This window comes from Suricata suricatta, chromosome 5 (assembly GCF_006229205.1).
Source record: "Suricata suricatta isolate VVHF042 chromosome 5, meerkat_22Aug2017_6uvM2_HiC, whole genome shotgun sequence".
In the NCBI taxonomy this organism is placed as follows: Eukaryota; Metazoa; Chordata; class Mammalia; order Carnivora; family Herpestidae; genus Suricata; species Suricata suricatta.
In genome coordinates, this window is record NC_043704.1 from 82,701,571 (window position 1) to 82,718,493 (window position 16,923).

The 16,923-nt window shown below is 37.3% G+C and overlaps 1 protein-coding gene across 4 annotated transcripts in view; it reads right to left on the reverse strand.

The window, feature by feature from the left end:
• Positions 1 to 16,923, reverse strand: part of YEATS2 (YEATS domain containing 2) — a 123,666-nt gene that overhangs the window by 88,875 nt on the left and 17,868 nt on the right. For all 4 annotated transcript variants that reach the window (XM_029939792.1, XM_029939789.1, XM_029939790.1 and 1 more), the window contains exons 2-6: positions 11,757 to 11,874; positions 8,150 to 8,247; positions 7,547 to 7,639; positions 4,051 to 4,296; positions 1,724 to 1,839 (exon numbers count right to left, since the gene is read on the reverse strand). In XM_029939792.1, coding sequence (XP_029795652.1) covers positions 1,724 to 1,839; positions 4,051 to 4,296; positions 7,547 to 7,639; positions 8,150 to 8,247; positions 11,757 to 11,856 — 653 coding nt within the window. In that variant the 5' untranslated portion in view covers positions 11,857 to 11,874. The remainder of the gene's footprint in view (positions 1 to 1,723; positions 1,840 to 4,050; positions 4,297 to 7,546; positions 7,640 to 8,149; positions 8,248 to 11,756; positions 11,875 to 16,923) is intronic.

Consider the following 16,923-nt stretch of genomic DNA (forward strand, 5'->3'; position numbering starts at 1 on the left):
AGTGAGAGTGAGTGTTGGGGAGAGAGAGGGATGCAAAACTTGAGAGACTATTGAATGCTGAAAATGAACTGAGAGTTGAAGGGGGAGGGGGGGAAAAGAGGTGGTGGTGATGGTGGAGGGCACTTATGGGGAAGAGCACTGGGTGTTGTATGGAAAACAATTTGACAATAAAATATTATGGAAAAAAAAATGTATTTGCTTGAAATAGCAATGACTGTTTCCCCCTAGCCTTCTTATGGCCTGGTGGGTCTATCTAGATTTCCAGTCTAGGACTTTGCTGAGCTGACTGGTCTTGTACTATTGTTAGGATCCCAATTCTTAACACTTCATATGGTGTATTAGTTCCCTTACTTAAATGTATGCTCACTCTAAAATCATCTACAAAACAGAAATCTAATTGCCTTAATTGTATTTTATGCCTCCATTTACTTATTTATTTATTGAGTGTGAGTTTGGGAGAGAGGAGGGGAGAGGGACAGGAGAGGGAGGGGGGAGAGGGAGGTGAGGGGACCCTAAGCAGGCTCCATGCTCAGTGTGGAGCCTGACGCGGGGCTCGACCCCACGACCCTGGGGTCATTACCCAGGTCAATATCAAGAGTGCCCCTTTATGCTTCCATGTAAATACTATCACAAAGACCATTAGAAATCTTTGTTTTTATTATCCCGAGACTTTTTTAAATGTACTTCTTGTTTGTTATTTGTGATCCATTAACTTGGGATTGAAAGACTCCACCCTATCTGATTTCCCCCCAAATAATTACTGTCTGCCTGAATCCCTTATTTTCAATAATTCAATCTAATTACAATTTTCATAAATACATCAACTTATTCAATAATCAAATATTTACTGAAAACCAAGTGCTATAAGATACAAAACAAAAAAGACATACTTTCTAACCTAAAGAGATTCCAGTCTGATTTGGGAAAAAATATATAAAAATAGGAAATTATTATATAATATGATAAAAATGACAAGAGCACAGGGAAAATATAACTCATGAGGGAGGAGAAAGGCAAATAAAGACTTTGTGACCATCCATTCCCAGATACTTGGCAAAAACGATGGTGCTGCCACAAGACACCATAAGATCATTCTTATAATATATCATAATGTATATAACCATAGATATCATACAACCCTATATGGAACCATAATCATAAAGAGCTAGCCCCTCAGCTTGGAGAAATCCTGTCAAGACATGCTCTGTAACTTTTTGTTAAAAATGTAAAACACTTCAACTTGGGCAACAAATATTTTTAGCAATTAGCTAATGCCCCTAAGGATAAAACTAGATCATAGATCAGAAAAAGTCAAAACTTCTTCCAAATTTACCCACACTACCATGCTTGATAAAATACACCATTCATATACCTGGCTGGCTCAGTTGGTGGAGTATACGATCAATCTTGAGGCTGTGATTTTGAGCCCCATGTTGCATACAGAGATTACTTAAAAATAAGATCTTAAAAAAAAATACTGCATCTGTATAAAAGCTCATGTCTTAGGAATTTTTACCAAGTACAATTTTACTCTATGTCAAAGATTAGCAGACACCCTGAGGCAACAGTTCCAAGTCTCTAAACCTCAGTTTAGTTTTAAAACAACTAAGAGTTTGGGGGAAAAAAATCCTTAAGGCCTCTTCCTACAGTAATACCATAACAAAAGTATGCCAAAGTATTAACATAAATGGATTAACATAGGAAAATTCAATTAGATACTCACTTGGACACATTGCCCACTACTATTGTTTTCTTTACAAAAAGTCGTGAAGTTTCATCTCCTGTAAGATCAGCATTCCGCTGCTCTGTTTTGTGAGAGCCAGTCATACTAGAAATGTCCTGAAAGAAATCATAATCAATGTTCACTTCAAATGTGGACAATTTCCAATAAGCAGAAACTACAAAATCATAGGAGGTATGAATGGAGTAACTCAGATTTTTTTTTTTATTACCAAATTCTGTGGCTTTGTAGTACTTCTTAGAGCATTAAAGGGTAGTTTTACTATATCTTTTGCATTAGTTTATGTTTTTTCAATGTAACTCCATACGTATGTATGTTTTTAATAGTCATACACCTACGCTTTGTATATGCAAATAAAATATGGAAGGATACAGAAGAAACTATTACAATGGTTACTTCTGGGAAATGGGAATGGGGAAAGGTCAATGGAATTTACTTTCTTTCCAATCTTTATGTGTTATTAAAAATTTTTTTCAATGAGAAATAATGTAGACATGATTGAAGTTTGACTGTAGAGACAGACTGCTGGGGATTAAATCCAGACTCTTCCACTTACAACATGTGAAATTGTGTGTAATGACTTGATTTCTCTATCACAATTTCCTCATCTATAAAATAAGGATAACAGAGTGCCTTGCTGGCTCAGTCAGAGAATGCGACTCTTAATCTTGGGTTGTAAATTTGATCCCCACATTGGGTGTACAGATTACTTAAAAATAAAAATCTGGAGCACCTGGGTGGCTCAGTCGGGTAAGTGTCTGACTTCAGCTCAGATCATGATTTCAAGGTTCGTGGGTTTGAGCTCCACATCGAGCTCACTGCTGACAGCCTATCAGCCCTAAGCCTGGAACCTGCTTCAGATTCTGTGTCTCCCTCTCATTCTACCCTTCCCCTACCTGCGCTCTCTCAAAAATGAATGAACATTTAAAAAATCTAAAAAAAATAAAGTAAAAAAAATAAAGTAAGAATAGCAGTACCTGTGTCACATGATTATTCTGTACAGTTCTCAAAGTGCCTGGTATGTAGTAAACACTAAATATTTGTTACATAAACATGAGCATGTATATTACATACAAGATAGTAAGTTTCTAAATCTTATGAACAGTATTACCTAAATTCTTTTTAAATTAAACAAAAAACACAGGTGTGCTGGGTGGCTCAGTCAGTTAAGCGTCTGACTTCCACTTAGGTCTTATCTCATGGTGCATGAGTTCAAGCCCCACATTGGGCTCACTACTGTCAGCTTCAGATCCTCTGTCTCCCTCATTCTCTGCCCCTCCCCCACTCTCTCTCACAAAAATGAAACATTAAAAAATACACACACACACACACACACACACACACACACACACAAACAACATTTTTAAAAAAGGGGGTGACTGGCTGGCTCAGTCAGTAGAGCATATGATCTTGATCCTGCGGTTGTAAGTTCAAGCCCCACGTTGGGTATGTATATTACTTAAAAATAAAATCTTTTAAAACACACACACACACACACACACACACACACACACACACACACACAAATTGCAGTATTTGCTCAGAAATAATAGTGGTTAGAAACAAGTAAATCCAAACATTAAGAGTTTTCATTTTTGGGTGGTAGTATCACGAATGACTTTTCTATTCTTTTTTACTTTCCTGTAGTTTAAAATTTTCAACAATGAATACATATGGATTCACAATCAGAAAATTTTTTAAATTTGATTTTTATCAAAAATAAATAAAATCCTTGACGTCTGACTACGTGAAAAGCACTCTGAAGATCTCCTTCACCACAGAACACCTGGCTAGTAAAATCATCCAGTAAGGGCTCTATAGCAAAATATTATATATACCAAGAAGTTCAGAGCAGCTTGATACAAGAACTCAAATAAGAAACTGGCAGGATCAAAGAAAAATAAATGGCTTTCAATTCTATTTATTATTTGTCAAGTTTCCCCCAGTGTTTAAAGCATCTTATTAAAGCATTAAAGTTCTACAAAGGAAAATGCTGAAGAGAAAATAAAACATGACAGAATGGAAAGACTCTGGACAAGGTCACAGAATTGCCAATTCCTCGTGGTTTCTCTCATATCCATGTGGGTGGCATCTACGAGTTGTGCTATGCACAATTCTGATTCGATTTCTCAGTTCTCTTACTTGTGGGCAAACAGAACTTAAACCTCTTTGAGAGAGTTTCCCCATCTTCAAAAGGGATATAATTAACTTATTTTCTAGAGTTCTTATGAAGGGAAAATGAAATAATACATACTTAGTAATTACTAGTTCCCTTCTCTTTTGATTCCCTCCCACCCCTCCAACTATACCCTTCCAGTATTTCGACTTGGTCTCTGTTCCATGTTGTTTGAGAGTCTTTCCTCTATATCCATATTGCTGTTATTGTCTTTGTCAGATAAGAAGTCATTGTGTTGAGATAAAGAATCACTTTCTGAATGATTGGCTGATGGTGTTTCTGATCTCTGATTGGCAGGAGAGGATGACCTAGATGGTGACTCCAAAAATTTCTTGATAGCAGGATGATTAAAAACCATTGTATCACATGTCTTTGATCCCTGCAAAAATGAAAGCAAGCAAATCAAATTCTTAATCAAATCAAAAGCAAAATTTTAATTTAAAACTCTTATCTTTTTAAATTCTGCTTAAAATTCTTCAAAACCTCCCCACACCCATAAAATCATGTCCAAACTCCTTAAAGTGGTCTGAGTCAACAAAACAAAAATTAGAAAGTGATAAATACTTATGTGAAGGTTCTAACACTGAAAGCTAAAGATGCAAGTTCTCTGAAAATGAAAAATCAAGGTGAACAGGTAGTAAATATAGAAAGATTTGACTTTTAAAAAATTAGTCTCACGATGCTTTAACACATACATCAACTGCTCTAAATAAAACATTCCTGTAAGATATATATATTTTTAAACATGTATGTAAAATGGCTCCCACACAGGAGTAAAATGCAGTACAGAATGCTTTAAAACGATAAATACTTACATATGATATTTGCTATCAGACTAGTACCGAGGCCTGGAGTATTTTTGTGTATCCTGTTACTTGGATACAAAATACAGTGTACTCTGTTATAGTGTGATCCACTCTACAGTTCCTAGGAAGCCTAGCTTTTAAAAACTGTGCTATTAACATAATTTAGTGAGAGAAAAGGAGCCAGAGACCAGGATTTCAAAGCAACAAAATTGTTGTATCTCAATAATAAAGAGTATTTTTTAGAGCTGTGATGTATTTGTTACAGCAAACTAAAAATAATTAAATGACAGATAATAGACAATAATACATCCAAATATCCTTGAATAGATCCTAATCAGAATAGAAAAAAAATCAGTGTACTTCTAGACCACCAAATAACACAGTTCAGAACTGCTAATGGTTTAAAAAAAAAAAAAAGCAACAAAACATTAAATGGACAACCAGCTCTTCAGACAGAGTAGTTACAGCCCTGTTTCATGCAGCTGCTAGCTTATAAGAGATAACATTAAAATCTGCCATTCATTGAAGAGTGTCTCCTCAAAATTCATATGCACCCTGTACTTGTGGTGAATGTGAATGTGACTCTATTTGAAAATAGGCTCTTTGCAGATGTAATCAAGTTAAGATGAAGAGGGCAATGTGGACAGAGAGAAACTGAGAAGACACACAAGAGGGAAAATATCCACGTGAAGATACACACTGAAACTAGAGCGATGTAGCCACAAGCCAAGGTTTACCAGCAACTGCCAGAAGCTAGGCGAAGGCAAGGAAGGATTCTTCCCAAGAGCCTTCAAAGACAAGATGGTCCAGCCAACACCCTGACTTTGGACTGCTAGCCTCCACAATCATGAGATAATAAATCCCTCCTGTTTTAAGCCACCAACCTTGTGGTACTTTGTTATGATAGCTCTAAAAAAAATAGTTCAGGGGTGCCTGGGTGGCTCAGTTGGTTGAGCGTCCAACTTAGGCTCAGGCCATAATCTAATGGTTCGTGGGTTTGAGCCCCACGCCCGGGCTCTGTGCTGACAGCTCAGAGCCTGGAGCCTGCTTCAGATTCTGTGTCTCTTTTTCTCACTGTCTCTCCCTAGCTGACCCATGTGCTCTCTCAAAAATAAATATTTAGAAAAAAAAATTAAAAAATAGTTCAGACTCTAATAATATGTATTAGGAAACTCCTAAAGTAGAAGAAACTATCTAACACCTAAGATTAAACTCAAATAATGCTCCAGATTTTTCCAAGACAATATTAGGAGTACCACCAATGCCAGGTATCCTAAGCTCCACAGCATGGCATGAAAGCCAAAACACAGTACCTCTTATCTGTAAAAACCATGGGGAACAATGTAAAGAAAGCAGTATGCTGTCACACCTTTCCCAGCCCTGCCACCATTGTCACTAAGCCAATACTATCCAAGAGAATGATCTAATTCTGAGAAAACTTACAAAAAAGAAATTTTAAAATGAAAAACAGAAGTTATGCTGGAATTATCAAATTGTCAAAGAAGAAGAAATACTTATGTTTCAGTTCAACTCTATCCTCATTCCTTTATAATTGGTCCAATCTAGTGGCAGTCACATTAAGTAAGTGGTTAAACTTAATATTTTTTACCACAGGACAACCCGATTACTATGGCTCCTGATGTGATATAATCATGAGGTATACAGAATCACCTATGAAGGATTGTTGCCAAAAATCTCTAACTTTAATCAAATCTTTAGACCCAACTACCAGTTTGCAAAAAAATTGAGGGAATGAAGGAATGACCCAAGGGAAAAAAATAATAAACTGAAAATGTGGGATATTCTATAAACATAAATGAACTATTCTCTTCAAAAAAGTCAGCATCATGGGGAAAAGGTGAAAGAAGTATTTTAGATAAAATGAGTCTAGAGAAACAAAACTGCCAAATGTAGCTGATGAACCCTGATTAGATTATATGTCAAAAAACCAGCTTTAAAAGATATTTTGGGGATGGAGCACCTGGGTGGCTCAGTCAGTTAAGTGTTTGACTTCAGCTCAGGTCAGGATCTCACAGTTCATGAGTTTGAGCCCCACATCAGGCTCTGTGCTGACAGCTCAGAGCCTGGAGCCTGCTTCAGATTCTGTGTCGCCCCCTCTCTGTCCCTCCCCCACTCATTCTCTCTCTCTCTCTCTCTCTCTCTCAAAAATCTCATAAAAAAAAATCTTTAAAGATATTTTGGGTACAACTGGGAAAGTTTTGGGTATATTTACTGAAACTACAAATTGCTGTTCATTAGGAAAATCAATCTACCTATAATTTATTCCAAAGCTGACCATAATCAAATGAATAATAAGGCAAGAAGAAGGTCTCATTCAACTTTGTATCTGCAAATCCTAGCAACAGTGCTAAATATTAGTTGGAGAAGGATTAAATAAAAATGAAATAATGTTACTTGAAATTATTGACAGTTTATGTATTTTCCCAGGCTTCTTAAATTCCAAAAGCCTGGGGCACCTGGATGGCTCAGTCAGTTAAGTGGCCGACTTCAGCTCAGGTCATGATCTCACAGTTCGTGGGTTCGAGCCCCGTGTGAGGCTCTGTGCTGACCATTTGCTCAGAGCCTAGAGCCTGCTTCTGGTTCTGTGTCTCCCTCTCTGTCTGACCGTCCCCAGCTCATGCTCTGTGTGTCTCTCTCTCAAAAATAAATAAATGTTAAAAAAAAAAATTAAAAATAAATAAATAAATTACAAAAGCCAATATAAGATACATTTCAAAGGCAGGAATTTCACATCAACACTGAATTCTCCTTCATCCAACAAATATATATGGCCAGAAATGCCTGTATATGAGGAAAACTTACCTCAGAAACTTTTAGAAGACCTGCAGAAGCATAGTAGTTTGCAACAATGCAGGCACGAAGTTTATCCATCATCCTTCTTGCCTCAATCAATCGCTACAAACAAACGTTAACTCATTAAAAAATGGAAATGACAGAAGAGACATACTATAAAAATTTTCAAAAAATAAAGAAATACAATCAACCAAAAGCTCACATCTCTAATAAGCAAAGAAAAGCAAATAAAAATAATCATTTCCACCTATCAAACTGGCAAAGGATGGAATAGTATGACAAAAGTCTATGGTTGCAAGAGAATATAGACATGTTAATATGAACATTTGTGTGTAGATATGCATATTCATTAAGAAATATCCACCACAAAGATACTGAGCACAAGAACAAAGAATAATTATATTTTGGGTGGAATTTCAGTTAATTTTTTTATGTTTTTCTGAAATTTCATTAATGGAGGGGGAGCCCTTTTTCCAGAATGAGAATACTCTTTAAAAGAACAGCAGAGGGGGAAAAAACATAATTTTATTTCAACAGATTTTTTTCAATTCATCATGTATAGATTTTTTTTGCAATAGCTTTGTTGTTTTTTAAAATTTATCGCCATTATACCTGGTCAATGACTTCAATTTCATGTTCCTTATTCTTCATTTCAAGTGCAAACTGTTCCTTGATAATAGTCTCAATCTTCTGCACAGCAGCATCTCGAGCTGCAAAAAGAACATAAAATAATCCAAGGTCTAATTAATCAGTGCCTGTCTTGATTTAAGTCAGCCTGCAAAAGAACAAACCCAGGAAACCATAAGTCCTAAGTGGAGAAACCTAGTGGCTGTCATCTTGACCAGTGCTGAAAAGTTAAGATCACTAACATGGGGCAAACTGACCTCACGTGTTTTCTGACATAATGCAACGAGTAGTCTACATCACTCTATGGTATTCTGGCCAAAAAAGCTAAATCTAATCACAGGGAACATCAAACAAACCTACCTGAAGGACATTCCACAAAATCACTGGTTTATATGATTCAAATATTAGCATCAAGAAAGACAGAAAGGTGGAGGAGATTAAGAGAGACTAAAGAGATAGGACAACAAAATGCACTGTGTGAGATCCTGGACTGGATCCTGGAGAGGGGAAAACAGTTATAAAATACAATACTGGGAAAACTGGTCCCTGTTAGTTATTCAAGAGTTGAATATGGACTATAGGTTACATAATGTAATGAATGAACGTTAAAATTCCCTGCTTCTGATAATTGTACTGTGATCAACATAAGAGAATCTCCTTAAGAAGTAACACCTGTGTTTACAAAGTCCAATTTATTTTCCAATGATTTAAAAAGAACGATGTGCATATACACCTGAATGCATGCATTTGTGTGGGGGGGGGACTGATAAATGAGGCAAAAATATAAACAATTGGCAAATTAATCTGGATAAAAGACATACAAGCATTCCTTGCAATTATTCTCTGTGAAATTATATAAAAATAAAATTACTGGGAGGAAAAAATCTATTAAAATTCTGGGAGAAACATTTGGTGATCTGTGAAAAACCATAGTCCAAGGACAAAATAGTTAGCTAGAGGGAAGGCAGTCTGTGATGTAACAGCAGTTCATACAGAAGCTTCTTTCTGTTCAGAGGGATCTAGCAAGCAATTCAGCAGTTTCTGATCACAACCATTAAAGGAATAAGCAAAGAAAGAATTCAAAAGTAAGAAAATACTCCTACTCTTGAAGCTAATATTACATTATATGTTAACAGGGATTTAAATAAAAACTTAAAATAAACAGTAGCAACAGAAGAAAATGCCTCAAAAGGTGACAGAATTCAGATGATGACTACTCACTATGCAACTCAAGAGTCTAAAACATCAGATACAAGGGGGGAAAAAGACCCAAATGATTGCTTGAAAAACCAGAAAAACAGGCAGCTGGCTGGCTCAGTCAGTAGAACATGCAACTCTTGATCTTGAGTTGTAAGTTAAAGCCCCACTTTGGGTAGAGAGATTACTTAAAAATAAAATCTGTACAAAGAAAAAAAACCCTGGAATTTTGCAAAAGGATTCTGGAGTTTATAATATGAAAAAATAATGTTCATCCATGCTTTGGGGTATTTGAAAAACTGCAGAGAATATGTGGATACTCTGATGGCCATATCACTTTCTCCCTGTAAAACATGCCATTAAATTGGCAACTTCAATGTTGCCATTGAAGTTCAATATTCAGTGTATACTAGTAATCGTATAAGTGAACATTTTTGTGGATACGTCTGCATGGAGGCAAATGATTGATATTTCTCTTCATGAAAAAGAGACTACTTTCTAGTATTGGTACATATATGTCCTTGTCTGTAGGAACCAGCAGCTACTCTTAGGGAAGGCTGAAAGTCATTAACTGTGATCACTGAAGGCTGTTTTATCATGAGCTCCTCAGAGAAAATGCTTCTAAATTATCTCTTTCATGGAATAAATAAAAACACAAACAACAAACAAAACAATATAAGCAACGGGAAGCATCCTACCAAATCTATTTTGAGAAAATTCTGAAAAATAAAAACATGGCTTGGGATTAGGCAGAGCATGAATATCAAAAGGAAGAAACAGCAAACTGTCTCTCAGTAAGAAAAAAACTTCCTGTATAGGCCATTTGCAACTTACACTAGATTTAAACTGAAATTATGATGTTTACTAAAATAATCAGTTTTTCTCTTAGTTTTCTTTAAAGAAAATTATGCCATGTGATGCATTTGAGTAATGGATGTAAGTTTCACATTTATTTGGCTTATTACTAAAAGGAAATGGCTTTTCCTTATAAATAAAATTCAACTGAATGAGGGGAAAGGTTTCAGTGAATGAAATGGTTTCATCATCTGGAATTCGATTTAACAATTTTGGGTCCACAAAGACTTTCTGGGGTACATATGACTTGACTGCACTCACATAGACTGGAATTTTCTTTCACCACTTCAACTCTAGTGGCACTAATCTTGGTGGAGCTACAACACTTTATGACTTGTCTGCCTCCTTTACCCAGCTATAAACGTTAACTTACATAGACTTATTTAATTTAAATAAACAGTAATGGGGGTGCCTGGGTGGCTCAGTTAGTTAAGCATCTGACTTCGGCTCAGGTCATGATCTCACAGCTTGTGAGCTCAAGCCCCGCATCAGGCTCTGTGCTGGCCACTCAGAGCCTGGAGCGTGCTTCAGAGTCTGTGTCTCCCTCTCTCTCTCTACCCCTCCCCCACTCACGCTCTCTTTCTTTCTCTCTCTCAAAAATAAATAAAAACATTTTTAAAAAGTCTTTTAAATAACGGTAATGAATTTCAACAATAATTTAAGAACTCAAATTTAGGGGCACCTGGGTGACTCAATTGGTTAACCATCCAACTTTGGCTCAGGTCATGATCTTACAGTATGTGAGTTCAGGCCGCATAGGGTTCTCTGCTGTCAGCGCAGACCCTACTTCGGATCCTCTGTCCCCACCTTTGTCTGCCCCACCCTCGCTTGTGCTCTCTCAAAAATAAACATTAAAAAATTAAAATAAAATAACTCAAATTTAGCAACTTTTTCTGAGATAGCATAAAACATTCTGGGTAGCTACACACAGTTGATGATTTGCTCCTCAACCAATTATATGATCTTGGACAAGTAATCTAATGCCTCTTAACTACTAGAAACTAAGTGCAGGGGTTAAACTAGATCACCATTTCCCAAATTTATATCATTCATATGCCACCTTTAAAAACCTACACCACATCTGAGAACCCTATGAAACACCTAATTAGAATAATAATATTTTTAAATTATTTTAGCCTCATCCTAAGCAAAAGTAGTCACAAAACCACTAGTTTGATGAGATCATCTTTCCAACAGACATTAAAATCTGCAACAATAACAATAAAAAACCTAATCCAATGTACCGCCAATAATCATCTACCACACTCCAGTATACATATTATAAGACTTTATGGTTATACCTGACACACAGCGATAGCCAAAACTTACAGCCAGTTTCTTTACTGACACTTCACTGTCTACCTAATTGTCTTCCTGGCCTTTTACACCACAAATAGCTATTAACAGAGCACGTAACTAATCCCTCTTCAAATTATACACAGCAGTGGAAACGCGTTTTGTTTTAGTACCTGTATATTTTATAGGGATGCATATCTCAACAAAGAAATAAATAATTTCCTAAAGGCAGATGAATTACTACCTGAATTCTCAATTGCTTTATGCCGCTTATTTGGAAGGGCCACAGATACTTCCTCATAATCAGGGTCGGCTTCTTTGATTGTCCGCTTGATTCCAGACATGATGACATTTGTTCTTCACTGTGAAGTAAAAACAAATAACACTGCTTGATACTAGTATATGTATAAGTATATGCATATACAAAGGGAATATTACATAATGCTGACACTCATAAGTTTCTGTGTAAACATGTACATATCCTTGTTAAGCCCAAAAGCATAACTAACTTCAAATGTTAACTTTTTAAAGAAAAAGTCATCATCATCTGTTACAAAGTGTAGGTTTGCCTTTCAAGAGAAAATCCTTTAACACAGGAACACACTGCTCAGACTTTTCAAAAGGGGCCAGTCTTTCAAGGGGCACCCATAAGGAAAGGTAAGAAACCGGACTTTGATGAAAACATGGTAAAGCCCAAATAGCATCTTGGAATTCACAATGCATCCAGCATATTACAAAAATGAGCGGTGCCTGGGTGATTCAGTTAAGTGTCCAACTTTGGCTCAGTTCATGATCTCAGTTGGTGGGATCGAGCCCCTGATTGGTCTCTGTGCTGACAGCTCAAAGCCTGGAGTCTGCTTCAGACTGTATCTCCCTCTCTCTCTGCCCTCCCCTGCTCAGACTCTGTATCTCAGAAATTAAAAAAAAATTTTTTCTTAATTTTAACTGTTAATGAGTAATATATATAGCTAAGCCCTCAATTAATAATTTATATACAAATCCTCTTTCTGGTATTTAAACATGCCTGCTACATAACAGGCACTCAATAAATATTGTTACTGATCATTTATCATTTTTCATAATAAACACATAGACTTACATTAAGACAGCAAGTTTTCCATAAGGTAAACAAGTCCTACATATACAGGTCTTCAAACAACACAATCCCATAAATCTTCTAGATCTGCACTGTCCCAAAACATTAGCAACTACCTATATGTAGCTATTTGGTGTTAATTAAAATTAAAAAAATTAAAAACTAAAAAATAAAGTTGGGGTTCCTGGATGGCTCAGTCAGTTAAGCATTCAACTCATCTCGGCACAGGTCATGATCTCACAGTTGGTTGGGTTCGAGCCCCTCATTGGGCCTAACACAACCAACTGTGAGATCATTCTTGGGATTCTGTCTCTCCTTTCTTGCCTCTCCCCCGCTGTTCTCATCTCTCTCTCTCTCTCAAGATAAAAAACATAAAAAGTTAATTAAAATTCAAAATTCAGTTCCTTTGTTCCACATTTCAATTTTTCAATTTCAGAACTAGTCACATTTCGAGTACTCAATAGCCATCAGTAGCCATTAGCTACAATTTTGGACAGTGCAAATACAGAACATTTATATCGCTGCAAAAAGTTCTACTGGACCCTGTTCCTCTTCCAAACTGTGTTTCACTGAGCATGTATTTATATTTCATAAGCTGGTTTAGGAAATGCTGTTCATACCAGCACTGTCCAAAAGATATATGTGAGCCACATATGGATTTAAAATTCTCTAGCAGTAACATTAAAAAAAGGAAAGAGGGGCACCTGGGTGGCTCAGTTAGTTAAGCATCAACTCTTGGTTTTAGCTCAGGTCATGATTTGTTGAGTTCGAGCCCCACATTGGGCTCTGTGTTAACAGCGAGGAGCCTGGTTGGGATTCTCTCTCCCCCTTTCTCTGCCGTTCCCATGCTCAGTCGCTCTCTCAAAATAAATAAATAAACATAAAAAATATACTTTTTAATAAAAAGGAGAGGAGCCTAGCTGGTTCAGTCAGTAGAGTATGCAACTCTTGATTCCGAGGTTGTGAGTTTGAGCCCCACATTGGGCATAGAGATTACTTTAAAAAGGGGGGGGCTATCAGATAAAGGGCTAGTATCCAAAATCTACAAGGAACTCACCAAACTCCACACCCAAAAAACAAATAACCCAGTGAAAAAATGGGCAGAAGACATAAACAGACACTTCTCCAAAGAGGACATCCAGATGGCCTACAGGCACATGAAACGATGCTCAACATCACTCATCATCAGGGAAACACAAATCAAAACCATACTGAGATACCACCTCACGCCAGTCAGAGTGGCTAAAACGAACAAGTCAAGAGACTATAGATGTTGGAGAGGGTGTGGAGAGACGGGCACCCTCCTACACGGTTGGTGGGAATGTAAACTGGTGCAGCTGCTCTGGAAAACGGTGTGGAGGTTCCTCAAAATACTATCCATAGAACTCCCTTATGACACAGCAATAGCCCTGCTAGGGATTTACCGAAGGGATATAGAAGTGCTGATGCATAGGAGCACACGTACCCCAAAGTTCATAGCAGCACTGTCAACAATAGCCAAAACATGGAAAAAGCCTAAATGTCCATCACCTGATGAGTGGATCAAGAAGATGTGGTATATATATACAATGGAGTATTACGTGGCAATAAGAATGAAATATGGCCATTTGTAGGAAAGTGGATGGACCTCGAGGGTGTCCTGCTAAGCGAAATAAGTCAGGCAGAGAAAGACAGAAACCATATGTTTGCACTCATAGGTCTAATAGGAGAAAAGGAGAAACCTAATGGAGGACCAGGGGGAAGGGAAGAGGGAAAGAGTTGGGGAGAGAGAGGGACCCAAAACTTGAGAGACTATTGAATACTGAAAATGAACTGAGGGCTGAAGCGGGAGGGGGGAAAGAGGTGGAGGTGGAGGTGGTGGAGGAGGGCACTTGTGGGGAAGAGCACTGGGTGTTGTATGGAAACTAATTTGACAATAAACTACTTTAAAAAGGGGGGGAATAAATGGGTGAAATTAACTTTAATAATATCTTTACTTAATGTGCCCAAAATATTATCATTCCAACAATGTAATCAATATAAACAAATTAGTAGTAAGATGTTTTACATTCTTATCTTTGTGCTGTCTTTAAAATCTACTGTGTATTTTACACTTCTAGTATATCTCAATTTAGACTAGCCGTACTTCAAAGGCTTAGAACCACTTGCCTAGCTACTCCCTTACTGGGCAGCAAGGGCTTACTGATACAGTATACAGATAAGAAAACAGGTCTAGGGCAACATAAGTTGCCTTTTAGAACCTTAATCTATGACATAGAAAGGACAAGAGCTCCCCGATTTCCAGATCTCTGTTTTACCACTAATGGTTATTTATTTAGCCAAAAGCAAAAACAATATGTGTTTGTTGCGGGAATAAAAAGGGTGTGTTTTTTGTTGTTTTTTGTTTTTTTATTTTACAGAGAGAAAGTGAGTGGGGGCGAGGGGCAAAGGAGAGAAAGAATTCCAAGCAGGCTCCGCACTCAGCATAGAACTTGATGTGGGACTTGATCCCACAACACTGGGATCACAGTCTGAGTCAAAATCAAGAGTTGGGGGACGCCTGGGTGGCTCAGTCAGTTAAGTGTCCGACTTCGGCTCAAGTCATGATCTCATGGTTCGTGGGTTCAAGCCCCACATGGGGCTCTGAGCCAGTTGTCAGCACAGAGCCTGGAAGCTGTCTTTTGATTCTGTGTGTGTCTCTCTCTGACCCTCCTCTGCTCCCACTGTCACTGTCTCTCTCTCTCTCTCTCTCTCTCAAAAATAAATAAAACATTAAAAAAATTTTTTTTAAATCAAGAGCTGGGCATTCAACTGAGCCACCTAGGCACCTTGTGGTAATAAAGTTTTAAAATAAAACTAATAGGGGTACCTGGGGGGCTCAGTCGTTTAAGCATCCAACTTCAGCTCAGGTCATCATCTCACAGTATGTGAGTTTGAGCCCCACACTGGGCTCTGTTCTGACATCTGGGAACCTGGAGTCTGCTCTGGATTCTGTGTTTCATTCTCTCTCTGCTCCTCACCCATTTGTGCAGTCTGTCTCTCAAAAATAAATAAATGTAAAAAAAATAAATGAAATAATATAAAACTAATAAAAATAAAATATTAACTCAAAAAAATTTCACTCAAAATAGAAATAACAATTTACATGTTTCTTGGCTTAGGGGCACCTGGCTGGCTCAGTCAGTGGAGCGGATAACTCTTAATCGCAGGGTTGTGGGTTTGAGCCCCATGTTGGGTATAAAGATTACTTAAAAATATTTTCTTAAGTTTCTCAGCTTAGTCCAATTCTTTCATCCATTTCCAGAGACAGGCTTACTTGAATCAGATGGGAAAGAGACCTATTATGTAATGACATATACTTAAATCCTAGATCTAAGAGATCATTTTTCCTGCAATTTTTACCTTGTGTAATATTACTAAGCTTAAAAATGTTCTATAATCTCTAGCATTTATAAACATCCTGGATTAAGCCATTAAAAATTTTTTTATGTTGTTTTTATTTATTTTTGAGAGACAGAGAAAGACAGCGTGAGCAGGGGAGGGTCAGAGAGAGAGAGGGAGATACAGAATCTGAAGCAGGCTCCAGGCTCTGAGCTGTCAGCACAGAGCCCAATGCGGGGCTCGAACTCACAAACCGTGAGATCATGCCGAAGCCAGACGCTTAACCAACTGAGCCACCCAGGCACCCCTGAATCAAGACATTTAATGTTTGTTCACCATCCTTACATAACTGCTTTAATTCAGCATATAAATGAATCTTTACTTTTATAGAGGCTCTGAAACCATTATTTGTTTGTTTGTAAAGCTTGTAAAAAGTGAGTAATGGGCACCTGGCTGGCTCAGATGGATGAGCATGCAACTCTTGATTTTGGGATCGTGAGTTCAAGCCCCATTTTGGGCAGAGAACTTTCTAAAATAAATAAATAAAACAAACAAACATTTCTTTGAGAAGAATAAGGTCGCATTTCATCTGCAACTAGTTTTAGATAACCTGAAAAATCTTGGGTCATTAAAGAATACATTCTGAAAAAGAAAATAAGAAAAAAAAAAGCATACATTCCTAAGAATCAATAAACCTCATTCCTTCTTCTTTAATGCAGATGGGAAAAAACCTAGAATCAGATAGACACATCCTAGCAGATCTCCGAATCTATTTCTGCACCACACCATTTCCTCGGTGACCACCTGTCTCCTACAACTTGCTAGAACCTTATGGGATTATTCTGTAAAGATGAGTGAGTCCAGCATCATCTTCACTCATTGATTCCATGGACTTCATAATCTGAATATTCTCCTCCTACCCCCAAGAATAATAGTGGCTCCTCCCCAGAAAAGC